The 16,207-nt window shown below is 33.2% G+C and overlaps 1 protein-coding gene across 1 annotated transcript in view; it reads left to right on the forward strand.

Annotated features, from left to right (window-relative positions):
• Positions 1 to 16,207, forward strand: part of CNBD1 (cyclic nucleotide binding domain containing 1) — a 429,548-nt gene that overhangs the window by 378,652 nt on the left and 34,689 nt on the right. Inside the window, exon 11 of the mRNA XM_034668509.1 lies at positions 15,688 to 15,755. Coding sequence (XP_034524400.1) covers positions 15,688 to 15,755 — 68 coding nt within the window. The remainder of the gene's footprint in view (positions 1 to 15,687; positions 15,756 to 16,207) is intronic.

Here is a 16,207-nt window from a genome sequence, read left to right on the forward strand (position 1 = left end):
TTCCCTTTCTCGCTGGCTGTCTCTATCTCTGTCGAATAAATAAATAAAATCTTTAAAAAAAATAAAATAAAGATTTTATTCGTGTGTGTGTGTGAGAGAGAGAGAGCACAAGCAGGGGGAGCGGCAGGCAGAGGGAAAAGCAGGCTCCCTGAAGAGCAAGGAGCTGGATGCAGGACTCAATCCCAGGACCCTGAGATCATGACCAGAGCCAAAGGCAGACACTGAACCAACTGAGCCACCTAGCGTCCCTGTTTTTATTTTTCTGATAATTAAATGAAATACTCTAACTAAATTACCTATCAGAGTGCTTGATACAAAAGTAGATAGACACTCACTGAAAGCAAATGATTATCAGTACAATTATTATTATCTTTACCACTCCTCCTTCTACTAACACTATTTCTACTACTACTACTGTTACTACTACTGAGAGCTAGAGGCCAGGTGTTTTCTAAATAAATCCAGTGAATCACTCTACCACTGTTTTAAGGTGTTCTTTTTTATATGCTGCAGCACAAACAACTTATGGTTTTTTTCTTCCTTTTTTTAAGGTTTAAAAAAATAATTAAGTAATCTCTACACCAAAAGTGGAGCTCGAACTTACAACCCCAAGAGCAAGAGTCACATGCTCTACCAACTGAACCAGCCAGGCACCCCACAAATGATTTGTGTTTTAACAATCCCTTCGGGTCCCTGAATGCATTTTACCCAAGGAAAAATTTGGTGTCAATAGTAATTAGAATACTAGACCCAGTCTCTGAAAGCCAACCCCTCAACACCTCCTGATGTGATTTTTTTACAGTACAAATAGTACCATCTGAACAGCAAACGGGGGTACCTGGGTGGTTCAGTCACTTAAGTGACCAACTCTTGATTTCACCTCAGGTCCTGATCTCAGGGTCCTTAGGTCAAGCCTCATGGTGGACCTTGTGCTCAGCAGGGATTCTGCTTGAGATTCTATCTCTCCTTCTCTCCATGTCCCTACCCTCTCACTGCACTTGCACACTCTCTCTTTCTCTCAAATAAATAAATCTTTGAACAGCACATGACTATGATTTATTGACAAGGTATTTCTTTTAGTATATACTTCAGCTGTCCGGATCAACCAAGAGGCCTATTAGCGAGTGGATTCCTGCCAGCATTCTGATGAGGGATCTAGCAGAGGACTGTCTGGTAAACAGACAACATCAGGAAAGGTATTAGATCAAGAAGGTAGAAGAAAAGGGCAGGGAAGCCACTCCAATGCAAGTTTTTATGTGAGGAAGTGGAGAAGTGGCAGGGGCATGAAAATTGAAATGAATTGAAAAGTTGGAACAGCTTGTTTATGGTGCAGTGCATCCTTGAATTAGTGATTTTGTAATATCTTACAAACTGCAGGGTTCCAAATTGTTGCAACAACTGCAACAAATCCAATATGGATTCATCATTTCTTTTCATCACAGCTGTGTCATCACACAGTTTGTATTTTGATACTTAAAAAAGAAGTTGTTACCTAATTTTAAATGCCAATATTCTGCGCTCTTTTCTTGTTCTTGACAAAACTTAATACTGAGTCCTGTCTCCACCCCCTACCTTTAACATTACTCCAATCTTTATTGGGTGAGATTTACAATGTTGAAATTATTTGGCAAGTATTAGTTATTTTTCTTGAGGCAAATTCTTTGAAATCAATTAATATATCTCATGCTGACCTTAAAATATTCCCAAATTTCTTGCTTGTATCTGTGGTTCTTTTTGTTGATTTAATTTATGCCCTGTTGGGAAAAGTGGGTCTGTAGTACCCAAAGTATGTCTGTCTGTGCTTAAGTTTAACTGTCTGTATATTTGGTTGAAAGGTGGAATTGCTAAGGCTCTCTTTCCAGTATATAAGAATATACAGCAACTGCCTCTCATTTGATTTACTATCTAGATCCTTTCTTGGCTACGAACCGGTCATCCTTCTTATGTAATCTTTTTCTGTAGGCTTCAGTGTCTTTCTAACAACTTCCTAAAACGTGATTGAGCTAATTTTAAAATGGCATCTTTGCTTCATCTCTGTGCATATCTTTGTCTAGGGCTCCACCTGTTCACTTTTGGCAATTGCTTTGATCATAACCAGCCTGAGTTATATCTGGGAAAATGAAGGAAAGAATTTCTGAGTCATAAAATTTCTATTACACATATCAGCACTTGGTTAAGGGAAAAATAAATCATTTTCATTCAGAGAGTAAACAAATGATTCCGTCAAAGTTCTGCTTGTAGAACTTAATATACTCAATGATTATTGTAAAGAGGAGAGGGAATACATGTAATAAAATAAATGCAGGCTTTGGGTTGATAGAGATTTGAGTGCAAGTCCAATCTCAAACACTTAGAAACTATGTGATATTTTTAGGCAAGTATTTAACCTATGCAAGCCCTTGTATTTTTTTTTTGTCAATAATATGGTACTAAATTTTACTATGAAATATCACTTTGTAGATTGAAAAATAGTATATGAAAAGTGCTTGGCACAGGGATGTCCACTCTCACTACTGTTACTTAACATAGTACTGGAAGTCCTAGCCTCAGCAATCCAACAACAAAAAGAAATAAATGCATCCAAATCAGCAAGGAAGAAGTTAAATTTTCACTATTTGCAGATGACATGATACTCTATACAGAAAAACCAAAAGATTCCACCCCCAAATTGCTAAAACTGATGTACAAATTGAGTAAAGTTGCAGGATACAAAATCAACATCCAGAAATCTGTTGCATTTCTATACACCAATAATGAAGCAGCAGACAGAGAAATCAAGGAATCAATCCCACTTACCATTGCACCAAAAACTGTAAGATACCTAGGAATAAACCTAACCAAAGAGGCAAAAGATCTATACTCTAAAAACTATAGAACACTGGTGAAAGAAATTGAAGATGACACAAAGAAATGGAAAAACATTATATGCTCATGGATTGGAAGAAGAAATATTGTTAAAATGTCTTTACTACCCAAAGCAATCTACACATTTAATGCAATCCCTGTCAAATCACCACTAGCATTTTTCACAGAGCTAGAACAAACAATTCTAAAATTTGTATGGAACCAGCAAAGACCCTGAATAGAAACAGCAGTCTTGAAAAAAGAAAAGCAAAGGTGGAGGCATCACAATTCCAGACTTAAAGCTCTATTACAAAGCTTAATGTTCAAGACAGTATGGTACTGGCATGAAAACACCAACAGAACAAAAAAACCATAAATGAACCCACAACTCTGTGTTTGACCAATCTTCAACAAAGCAGGAAAGAATATCCAATGGAAAAAAAGTCTTTTCAACAAATGGTGTTGGGAAAACTAGACAGCAACATGCAGAAGAATGAAACTGAGCCACTTTCTTACACAATACACAAAAATAAATTCAAAATGGATGAAAGACCTACATATGAGATGGGAAACCATCAAAATCCTAGAGGAGAGCAAGAGCGGCAACCTCTTTGACATTGGGCTATAGCAACTTCTTACAAGATAGGTCTTTGGAGGCAAGGGAAACAAAAGCAAAAGTGAACTGTTGGGATTTCCTCAAGATAAAAAGCCTCTGCACAGTGAAGGAAACAATCAACAAAACTAAAAGACAACCTATGGCATGGGAGAAGATATTTGCAAATATTATATCTGATAAAGGGTTGTTATCAAAAAACTATAAAAGACTTACCAAAATCAACACCCAAAAACCAAATAATCCAATTAAAAATGGGCAGAAGACATGAACATTTTTCCAAAGAAGACATCCAGATGGCCAACAGACATATGAGAAGGTGTTCAGTAGCACTCATCATCAGGGAAATACAAATCAAAACTATGATGAGATATCATCTCAGAACTGTCAGAATGACTAAAATTAACAGCACAGGAAACAACAGGTTTTGGTGAGGATGTGGAGAAAGGGGAACACTCTTACACTGTTGGTGGGACTGCAAACTGGAGCAGCCACTCTGGAAAACAATATGCAGGTTCCCCAAAAAGTTAAAAATAGAACTACCATATGACCCAGAAATTGCATTACTATTTACCCAAAGGATACAAAGATACTCCTTTGAAGGGGCATATGCACCCCAATGTTTATAGCAGCAATATCAACCATTGTAAAATTATGGAAAGAGTCCAAGTGTCCATTGACTGATGAATAGATAAAGAAGATGCGGTGTGCATATATACACACATATATACACGATGGAATATCACTCAGCCTTCAAAAAGAATGAAATCTTGCCATTTGCAATGATGTGGATGGAGTTAGAGTGTATTATGCTAAGTGAAATAAGTCAGCCAGAGAAAGACAAATGCCATATGGTTTCACTCAAATGTGGAATTTAAGAAACAAAACAAATGAACATGGTGGGCCAAAAAGAGAGGCAAACCAGGAAACAGACTCTTAATTATAGAGAACAAACTGATGGTTACTGGAAGGGAAGTGGGTGGACGGATGGGTTAAATGGGTGATGGGTATTAAGGAGGGCACTTGTGATGAGCACCGGATATTGTATGTAGGTGATGACTCACTAAATTCTACACCTGAACCTAATAGTACATTGTATGTTAACTAACTGGAATTTAAATAAAAACTTGGAAAAGGAGAAAAAAGTGCTCAGCAGATGGTAGGCATTATTAGTTAGTACTATTTACAAAGAGATGATTAGGTAAGAATTTAATGCTCCTTGAGTAATATTCCTGAGACAAACATTGCCAGATCCTGGGATGCAATCATACCCTTTGATTTTGTTAAAAATATCACAAACATATATGGCACATATTTAGCAATAATTCACTAATGGTTTATTATTGCCTAAGATAAGGTTACCAGTTTTCTTAATCTTTGATTTTGCAAAAGACCTAAATGAGTAAGCAAGTGCAAGGTTGATGTTTTGAAACAATTAACACATGGGAGGAATAAAGCCAGAGAAACATCATAAGCATTACTTATGCTATAGATCTTTTAAAAACCCCATCCCTGAGATATGAGAATTTATTTGGCATAAAATATGACTAACAATATTGATAGCAGGAAGAAAGCCTACATTCAGTATTCTGTGGTCAATGCTCCCAGGTGACTATTTCAGACAATCTGAAACTATATCATATTTTATTATTATTCACATTAAAAACATTAGAATTATTGATATCTATTTCATCAGTGAAAAATTTGATATGGTAAACACCAAACATGTTATCTGAAAACACCGAAAGAGTATTTGTGGAGATTAATCATCCAGTCACAAATTGAAATTCCTGAACATTTGCATCTTACTTTCAATATATTTCTCTTTGGACCTTGAAGTGAAGCTGCAGTTTTACAGTTCACCAGACTACACATATTATCTTGATTGCTTGAATCATTTGAAATATATCTTCTTTTAATTAAACAATTATATAATCAAGAGGGAATTTGGAAGCCCATTAACTTAACGGCCTGTATCCAAGTACATCATTTAAGTTGTTGATTCCAACCTTTGTTTATATTTGGGGAACTTTATAAATGTAAAAATATTTCATAAACATCAATAGTAATATTACTATTGGTAAGTATTGGTTGACAAAATACCTAAAAGCAAAAAGCTAGTGTGAATTTAATAATAATTGAAGTAATTTTGTATTAATCAAAATAAATTCTCAACTATTTTTTAAAAAATAGGTCCCTTAAAAAGTTAAAAATTGAGCTACCCTATGACCCAGCCATTGCACTACTGGGTATTTACCCCAAAGATACAGACTTAGTGAAGAGAAGGGCCATATGCACCCCAATGCTCATAGCAGCATTGTCCACAATAGCTAAAGGTGGAAGGAACCGAGATGCCCATCAACAGATGACTGGATTAAGAAGCTGTGGTCCATATATACAATGGAATATTACTCAGCTATCAGAAAGAACGAATTCTCAACATTTGCTGCAACATGGACAGCACTGGAGAAGATAATGCTAAGTGAAATAAGTCAAGCAGAGAAAGACAATTATCATATGATTTCTCTCATCTATGGAACATAAGAACTAGGAAGATTGGTAGGGGAAGAAAGGGATAAAGAAAGGGGGGTTAATTAGAAGGGGGAATGAAGCATGAGAGACTATGGACTCTGAGAAACAAACCGAGGGCCTCAGAGGGGAGGGGGTGGGGGAATGGTATAGACTGGTGATGGGTAGTAAGGAGGTCACATATTGCATGGTGCACTGGGTGTTATATGCAACTAATGAATTATCGAACTTTACATCAGAAACCAGGGATGTACTGTATGGTGACTAACATAATAAAAAAAAACATTAAAAAAATAGCACATGTGAATGAAACATATTCATTCATTAAACATAATATTAGTTTATATATGGATTTTTATTCCACTAGTAATATCTCCATGGCTGCCCAGGGTCCAGATCCTCAGATTAACAACTAAGGTATAAATCAGACTTTTACTACACCCCAGAGCCCTTTATTGATCTCCCTCACTTATTTATAACACCTATCTGCATCTTCAGAGTTAATCGTTCTCACTGGTAATTCTGTGAATAAGTTTTTCTAATTTTTAAGTTTTATATAAGAAAACATAGTATATAGTTTCTTAAAGTCTCCTTTGCTCAATATCGTGTTTGCAAGATTCACTCATGTTGTTCCTTTAATCAGTGTTTTGTTCATTTTTATTGCTGTATAATATCATCTTATCTGAATATACTATACTTTTAAAAATAAATTTACTATTTGTGGATACTGGGGGTGTTTCTGATTTGGGTCTATTATGAAAAAATACTACCATGAACATTCTTGCATTTCATTAAATGCCTTTTATTATATGTTTTTCAAGAGAACCTGTTTCTCAGAATGGAATTTCTAGGTCATAGTTCATGTATATGTTCATCTTTAGTAAATACTGAGAAATGACTTTTCAGATTGATATGTAAAATTTTCACTCCATCCATCAATCTGTTAAGAATTCTCATTGCTTCCAATCCTTGCCAACTCTTGGTATTTTCTGACTTTTTTCTTTTCAGCAATTTGAATAGGTAGATAATGTAATCTTATTGTAGTTTTAATTTGCATTACCTTGAAGAATAATAAGGTTAAAAATATTAAAATATATTCATTTGTGATTTAGTATTTATAACATTAACATCTACATCACTTTTGAATCTCTTTTTATTTTTTCATTTTATATTTGTCTTTTGTGAATTGTTCTTATATTCTGATAGACTGTTAATTTATGATTGAATCCTAATCATTGTGTAAAAATATTGGAGGGATAATTCCTGTCTCTGGGTGATGTTGTCTTCCTCCAGAGATTATTTACTTTTGCATATTTCAGACTTATCTCCTGAACCCAGTATTGGAACTAAGCAAATTTAAGGCTGGCTTTTTTGAGGGCTGGTCTATTTTAGGTTTGCAATTATAACTAGAGTGTAGCCTTCCAGGATCTGTTGTTTTAATCAGGCTGGTCCTGACTTCTATTTTGCCCTTCTCTGCGCTGTAGGACTGCTGAGAGATCTACATGGTTTCTCAACTGCTCATATACCACACTCTTGATTGCCCCTAAGCTCTACCCTGTTCTACCCCTACCTATCAGCAAATGCCAGGACACAAAAATGGCACCAAGTAACAGTTTTGTTTAAGCATTTTCCTTTCTCTTTGAGATTTTGTCCCCTCTAATTGTAGTCATCTTTATAACTTTCTGATGCCTCCAAAGATATTTAATGCATTTTACCTACTTTTTCCAGTTGCTTTTATTAGTAGAATTGGTCTAGAACAAGCTAATACATCATAACCAAAACCAAAGCCCCAAATCTATTGTGTTTTTGGTAGATTAGTCATGATCTGTTCTACTGGAATCAACAGAAACAATAACTGTATTTACTCCATGGGACAACTTTCTTCTCTAACTAAATAGCATCAGTTATTTTCCCTTCTCTTCAGAAAAGAGTGTTTCTAGTTGGCATTTGTCTTTGCTGAATGTCTTTCTGATTTATTCCCATTTTGAAATGTAAGGCCCCAAACTGACTGTGAACTTTTAGTGCACGCCTGACTAATACAGAAAATAACAGAATTCCAATTCTTATTACTTATACTTGAGATTCTATTTATTCCTATGTCCTTTTGAATCCTTTCCAATAACTTTAGGCTATCTTTCTCTTTCTATTCTGATCCCACATTATTTATTGTAAATTTTCATTATCTTATTTTAATTATTTTAATTACTTACACTTGAGTAATAAGTAAATAATAAGTAAAAAGTAATTAATTACTTACACTAAAGTGTAATTATCCAAGGTCAGAGACTCTGTTTTATTTATCCTTATTTCTGGCATACAGTTGAAGCTAAACATGTTTACTGAATGAATAAACAGAATTCCTTACAATTCCATGTTTAATTTATGACTCACTAAAAATACAGTCTTTTATCTTCTATGGCTATACCCAGGTATTTTATAGGCAGGGTTAGCCTAGGTGTAGCTATTAAATATATATTTACTTCATTCATATGCATATTTAAAAACTCGTTTTACAAAATCCGCACATTGTGCTATTCTCAAAAGTTGTTGATACATAGACAACCAAATAAGCTATTCCTTAGAAATATGTTAAATTATTAAATAATTAATAAAAATAAATAAATAAATAACAATAACCCACCTACCAGAGTAGATTTATTGGTTTTATTGCTGGCATTTATTGACAATTTTTTAGTTTTTCCTGAAATAAGGTTTCTGTTCTTTTTCATTTTATTTTTTTATTCATTTCTATAACAGTTGTAATATAGTAATTACTATTTTCTGAATTCCCACCATATTTGTGTACTGAAATAGTCTCTGCAAATTAGATGAATTTTTCTATTTAAACAACCATAACAGTAATGTAATAAATGCTAGCTTAATGATATTAAAATATTATTTTTCTATATATACTAAGATTAGTGGCCAAAAGGAGAATAAAATATTTAAAGATATTTTTTAAATAGTACACACTTTTAAAAACATATGGTTTTGATTGTGTAGGAGAAAGATTTCGCATAATTTTTTTAAAAAATCTTCTTTCATTATTGCAACTGAATGAAATTTTATGTGAATTACTTCAACATTCATTACTGCTTTGGGCATAAATCCACTTGACTGCTTTTTCCTGCTAATCAGAGATGACTTCAGTATCTTAGATTAAAATATTAAAAGGTTCAGGAAAAAATTAAATAACCTGAGAAGTTTTTCTAGTTTAAATTGAGAGGCTCCTATCCTTTATTTTTGTCCTTTTAGGCAAATTGGGAAAATAACATTCATAGATTTTTTAAAGCATTTTTCTAGTTTTATTGAGAACTAATTATGTTTATCACTGTATGAAGTTTAAGACGTACAGCATGATGGTTTGATTTACATATTTTGTGTAATTATTACCACAATAGATCAGTTAACATCCATCATCTCATATAAAGAAAAGAAAAAAAAAACTTCTTGTGATGAGAATTCTTAGGATTGACTCTCAACAACTTTCCTATATATTATATAGCAGTGTTAACAGCATGTTGTGTATTATATCCCTAGTACTTATTTATTTTATGACTGAAAGTTTATACCTTTTGACCACCTTCCTCCAATTCCCGCCTTCTCTAACCCTCACTTCAGATTACTGCAAATCTGATTTTTTTTTCCATAAGGGTTTTTTTTTTAATATTCTGCAAATAGCTGAGATCATACAATATTTGTCTTTCACTGCCTCACTTACTTCATTTAAGATAATGCCTTCAAGTTTCATCCATGTTGTCACAAATGGTAAGATTTCCTCATTTTTAATGGTTGAATAATTCTTCATTGTATATATACAGTGTGTGTTCGTGTGTGTGTGTGTATCATAATTTCTTTATCCATTCATATATTGGTGGGCACTTAGGTTGTTTTCATATCTTAGCTATTGTAAATAATGCTGCTAAGAACATAGGGGTACAGATATCTTTTTGAGTTAGTCTTTTCATTTTCTTTAGATATATTTCCAGAAGTAGAATTTCTAGATCATATGGTAGTTCTATTTTTACTTTTTTGAGGAATTTTTATACTGTTTTCCATAGTGGGTGTACCAGTTTACAATCCCACCAACAATGTATAAGGGATCCTTTCCCCCCACATCCCACTAGCATTTGTTATCTTTTGTCTTTTTGATGGTGGCCACTCTTAACAGGTGTGAGGCAATATCCCATTGCAATTTTAATTTTAACTTCCTTAATGACTAGTAATATTGAGCATCTTTCATGTACCTGTTAGCAATCTATATATCTTCTTTGGAAAAATGTCTTTTGCCCATTTTTAAAATTGAATTATTTGGTTTTTTGCTATTAAGTTGTATGAGTTCATGAAGAAGTTTGCATATTAACTTCTTCTTAGATATATGGTTTGCAAATATTATTTCCCATTTTGTAGCTTGTCTTTTCACTTTGTTGATGGCTACTTTGCTGTGCAGAAGCCTTTTAGCCTGATGTAGTCTCACTTGTTTTTTATTCAGGTGCTTATGTTTTAGGTATAATTTCTTAAAAAATTATTACCAAGACCCATGTCAAGGAGACTTTTTCCTATATGTTTTCTAGGAGTTTCATGGATTCAGAGTTTACATTTAAGCCTTTAATCTACTTTGAGTTAATTTTTGTGAGTGGTGTAAGATAGGGCTCAAGTTCCATTCTTTTACGTAAATATCCAATTTCCCCAGCACCATTTATTGAAGAGACTGTCTTTTCTCCACTGAGTATTTTTGACTCCTTTGTCAAATATCAATTACCATTTATGCCTGGGTTTATTTCTGAGTTCTCAATTCTGTTCCAGTGGTCTATTTGTCTGTTTTTATACCAGTATCATACTGTTTTAATTACTGCAGCTTTATAGGATAGCTTGAAAACAGAAAGTCTGATGTCTCCTGCTTTGTTGTTCTTTCTTAGGATATCTTTGGTTATTTGGGGTCTTTTGTAATTTCATGTAAAATTTTGGAGTATTTTTTTTTCTGTTTTCTTAAAGAACACCATTTGAATCCTGATAGGGATTGAATTGAATCTATAGATGGCTTTTGGTATTATTGACATTTTAACAATATTAATTCTTCCAATCTATGAATACAGGATACCTTTTCATTTATTTGTGTTTTCTTCAATTTCCTTCATTAGTGTCTTGTAGTTTTCAGAATAAAGACCTTTCACCTCATTGGTAAAATTTATTAAGTATTTCATTGTTTTTGATGCTATTGTAATGGGATCAATTTCTTTATTTCCTTTTTAGAAAATTTTTTGTTAGTGTATAGGAACACAGCTAATTTTTTGTATGTTAATTTTGTATCCTGAAAATTTCTGAATTTGTTGATTAGTTCTAACAGTTTTTTGGTTGAGTTTTCAGAGTTTTCTATATATAAAATCATGTCAGTATGTCAACGAACTGGAATTAAAATAAAAACTTAAAAAAAAAGAAACTAAAAAATAATAAGATAAAATCATGTCATCTGCAAATAGTGATGATTTTACTTCTTCCTGTCCAATTCTAGTGCTTTTTATTTATTTTTCTTGCCTGAGTGCTCTAGCTAGAACTTCTGGTACTGTGTTGAATCAAAGTGGTGAGAGTGGGAACTCTTGTCTTGTTTCTGATCTTAGAGGAAAAGCTTTCAACTTTTCATCATTGAGTAAGATCTTAACTGTGGGCTTGTTATACATGACCTTTATTATGTTGAGATATATTCCTTCTAAGCCCAATTTGTTAAGTGTTTTTTATCATGAATATAGGTTGAATTTTGCCAAATGCTTTTTCTGCATCAATTGAGATGATTATATGGTTCTTTTCTTTCATTCTATTAATATGAGGTAGTGAAATGATTTGTGTATGTTGAAACATCTTTGCATCCCAGGGATAAATTCTATTTTATCATGGTGAATGGTACTTTTAATGTGCTACTGAATTCAGTTTGCTAGTATTTTATCAAGAATATTTGCATCTGTATTCATCAGGGATATTGCCTTTGGTTCTCTTTTCTAGTAGGGTCCTTATCTGCCTTTGGTATCAGGATAATAGTTTGGAAGTGTTCTTTTCTCTTTGATTTTTGGAAGTGTTTGAGAAGGATTGATGTTACTTTTTTAGGTGTTTGGTAAAAATCACCAGTGTAGCCAACTGGTCCTGGGCTTTTCTTCATTCACAACTGTTCAATCTCCTTATTAGCATATCTTTCTATCTATAGAAAGAAAGAGAGAAGGATCATATGTTTTATTAGCTATGAAAAAGGTGAGAACACTACAGGTACAGGCATTTAAAGCCATAAGAGACTATTATGAGCCACTATAGCCAATAAATTTGAATATTTAGATAAAATGGACAACTGCCTGGAAAAGCAAAATCTTAGAAAATCTTCACAAAAAGGGGAGCCAGGCTAGCCTAGTCAGTAGAGATACAACTCTTGGTCTTGGGGTCATGAGTTCAAGCCCCATGTTGGGCATAGAGCTTACTTAAAAAAAAAATCTTAACAAAAAGAAATAGAAAATGAAAATAATTTTGTGTCTGTTAAAAAAACTCAATACATAATTTAAAATCTTCCTATAAAGACCCATTTGGTTTGGTACTCTGTGAATTCTACCAAATATTTAAGGAAGACATGTGTCAATCCTACACAAACCCTTCTGAATAGGAAGAAAAATAGTCCTAAACTTTTTAAAACAGGCTTTATACCAAAACACCTCAAAAATATTATAAGAAAAAAATATCTGGCCAATATCATAAATAAACATATATTCAAAATTGTACTAATATGTTAGTATGCTGAATCCAGAAATATATAGAAAGAGCTATTTATCACAACCGAGTTTGGTTTATTCCAGAAATGTAAGGTTAATGTAAACTAAAAGATGTATCAGTATATTTCACTATATTTTCAGAATAAATGAAAAACATCATATAATCATTTTTTTCAGAAAACCTTAGTTTTTGAATTTTTTATTCAATGAACTCAGACACAGTCCCATTTCTATAACTATTACTGAAGTTTCAGAGCTTCATGTAAGCACTATAATAAAAATATGTCAACTCTTGAAGGCATTCTTCTTCAGGAAAACCTGCTAACAGCGGGGCCCTTTGAATCACATCCTGTAGATCAATCTGACATTACTTTTTCAGCTGTCCCTCCTGAGATCTCTCTAAAGCTACAAAGAAAAGGAAACAATAATTCTTTTATGGCTATCATAATTACTGAAATGGAATCACATGGTGTTCCTGCATGCACTTTTGCAAAAGTGTGCTTCTTTGCTTGTTAAAACGTTGTTAAAAAAGGAGTGAAAATTTTGTGTCAGAGTCGAGTGGAATTCAGAGATGACATCTTCCTACTTTTATTCTTGTCTGTAGCAGTCACTTGAGTTGGAGAGAGGCAACATTATCCCAAATAAAATCTGCTTATTGAATGACCTCTCACTGCCAAACTACTATTATTTGTTATTCAAATACAGTTTAAAAGTTATGATAATACTATAGGCATACCAAAAACTGCTTTCTAGTTTCTAAATTTAGCTACATATTCTCTTCTCTGATTAAATTGCAACTTCCTGATGTGGGTAATGTAAAGTTGGTGCGTTTGAAAATTATTCTAAATTATTAAATGCAACTTCCTGATGCGGGTAATGTAAAGTTGTTGTGCTTATAAAAATGAATATTAATGCTAACATTTATTACATTAGTGATGTTCCTATACTTTTATACCCATAAAAATGAAGAAAAATCCATATAATTTTGTGATGTACCTTCTGTTAGTAATCAATGACTTACAATGAGGTCATTATCCATTTTCTACCTTTTTATTGAGATAAAAAAAACTTAGCTAAAATATTGGCCATTTATATAATACAATAATGTCACTTGCTTAACTTTCCTGAGGCCTCAATTTCTCATTTGTGAAATTGTTACAAGAATACCTATCTTGTAGATCTTAGGTGAAAATTGCAAAAGATAACATGAAGTTGGTCTGGCATTTAATATGTTCAGTCAAGTTTTGGTTTCCTTGACTTCTTTCTTTACCAGGGAATTTCATTTCTGTGTCCCACTCACAGACCCAGAAGAAAGAGCTCCTTAATCAGTCTCTCCTAATTGGACCAGGGATATATCCTTAATTAATGTAAACAAATTTATAGGTTGGGACAAGCCAATTATCTTTTCTCAATAAATAAACTCTGTCATAAATACTGGGGCCAGTTTTAACTGGTAGTTTCCTGAATTACAAGATTATGTTAACTTGATTTGGGGGTCTCCCACATTAGATGTTGTATAAAATGAGGCAGTGGAGAAGTGAACAGATAATTTAAGGGGAAGTATGTAGGAGTATGAGAGGGACTTCACAGTTTCCAATGTACAAAGCTAGCTCCCTTGTCTCCTAATATTTTTGATCTCATATTTAATTTTCATTATGCCATGTTGTAAGAGTCTACTCATTTTATATGCCCTTTTCAAGCAAACATTTTTTTTACTTTAGCTAACTTAAATGTGTTCTAATATTACAAATTAAATGAGTTTGAGTTATTAACTGCTCCAGTGCTTCTAAAATTCTGTTATTTAAAGCAGCTTTTGTTATTTTTCAAGATACTAAGTTACATCATGAGTTTTATAAGTATTTATTTCTAAGTCTACTATAAAATTGTTACTAGGTTTGCTGATATTACATAGTATGTTTTGAAACTGACATCTTTACCTTAAAAATATTAGTAGATTCATCATATATTTCAATATTATGGAGATTATATAAGACCAAGGAGGAAAAACGATCAAAAAGTTTGTCCAATAATTGAATGGATTGTGCATGAAATACCATGATCCCAAATTTTAGTACATATTAATATTTATGAATATATTACTTAGGGTACTTTTGACACAAATTTAAAAACAGACCTAATTAAAAGTATAAAGTTATTTATTATGTAAGAAGAAGCAAACTATCCAAAGATGTCAGCAAAGATTTCTTTAAGTCTTTTCACTCAGCTCTCCTCAATGTGTTGGCTATAGTTCTTAGTCTTGTCTTTTCATGCATCCAAAATGCTGCTGTAGGCTCTGTGATCCAACACAACTTTGTCCAAAACATAAAGGTCAGTTGCCCATCCCCAAATTGTTTTTAAATCCTGGAATTTAGATTTCCCCAGAAGCCTCCCAGCACACTTCCTGTTATATCCCATTGGATTTAAATGTCTGGTGTGCTCTATTGTTCAAGAAGAATTTTGAATAATTCCACTTTATTCTCAAATGTGCTCCTGTTTAGACGATAAATTATAATTAAGTTTGGTCACATGCCTATGCCTTAGGAGCATGAGATCGTGAATGAAAAAGCAAATAATCTAGTATTTTTAGGCAAGGGATAATGTAATGGCTTTGGGGTAGGCAAAGTGATTTTTGGCAAGGGATAATGTAATGGCTTTGGGGTAGGCAACCAATAATGTCTGCCACATGTTACGTACTGAACAATTTCCAATTTCTGATTATGAAGTTAGACATTATACAAATTAAATTAATTTATGCTAAAATTCTCTGTGGTAATCAAGGTGTCTGTGAATGTGAATTTAGGAAAAAGTACAAATGAGTCAATTTTATTGTTAGGGGAAATTCAACTTGGTCTTCCATATCAAAATATTGATAAAGATTAGCAGCTTTTCCACTTTTTGCTTATTTTTTTATTACTTTTGATGGTATTCTAAATATTTTCTTTGCTTTTCCCCTAGAATTAGACCCAGTGACCAAGCAACTTATGCTCCATACAGCTAAACCAACTTTTGGCCATCTGACAGATGTAAGTAAAATGTCCAAGTTATAATAAATATCACTATTCATGGTAATTAAATGCAAGCATTTATTATATTTTAATGTTTAGTAGCCTTGCTACTAAAATGGCTGGAATATTATCCACTCCCTAGAAAATAATGGAGTAGGAGGATACTTCCACCACTTACGTGTTTTAATGTGGGGTTATGGTAATATTATTGGCAATGTGGAGATTTATAATAGCCTACAAAAATTTTCATAGTCTGTCTCAACAAAAGGGTACCATATAATCATCCTTAGATAAAAGAGATTCACCAAAAGGGCGCCTGGGTGGTAGAGTCGGTTGAACCTCCAACTTGATTTTGGTTCAGGTCATGATCTCAGAGTTATGATATTGAGCCTCATGTGGGGCTATATGCTCTGCTCAGAGTCTGCTTAAGACTCTCTCTCCCTCTCCCTCTTCCTCCCCCCATCCCACTC

This window comes from Ailuropoda melanoleuca, chromosome 9 (assembly GCF_002007445.2).
Source record: "Ailuropoda melanoleuca isolate Jingjing chromosome 9, ASM200744v2, whole genome shotgun sequence".
Lineage (NCBI taxonomy): Eukaryota > Metazoa > Chordata > Mammalia > Carnivora > Ursidae > Ailuropoda > Ailuropoda melanoleuca.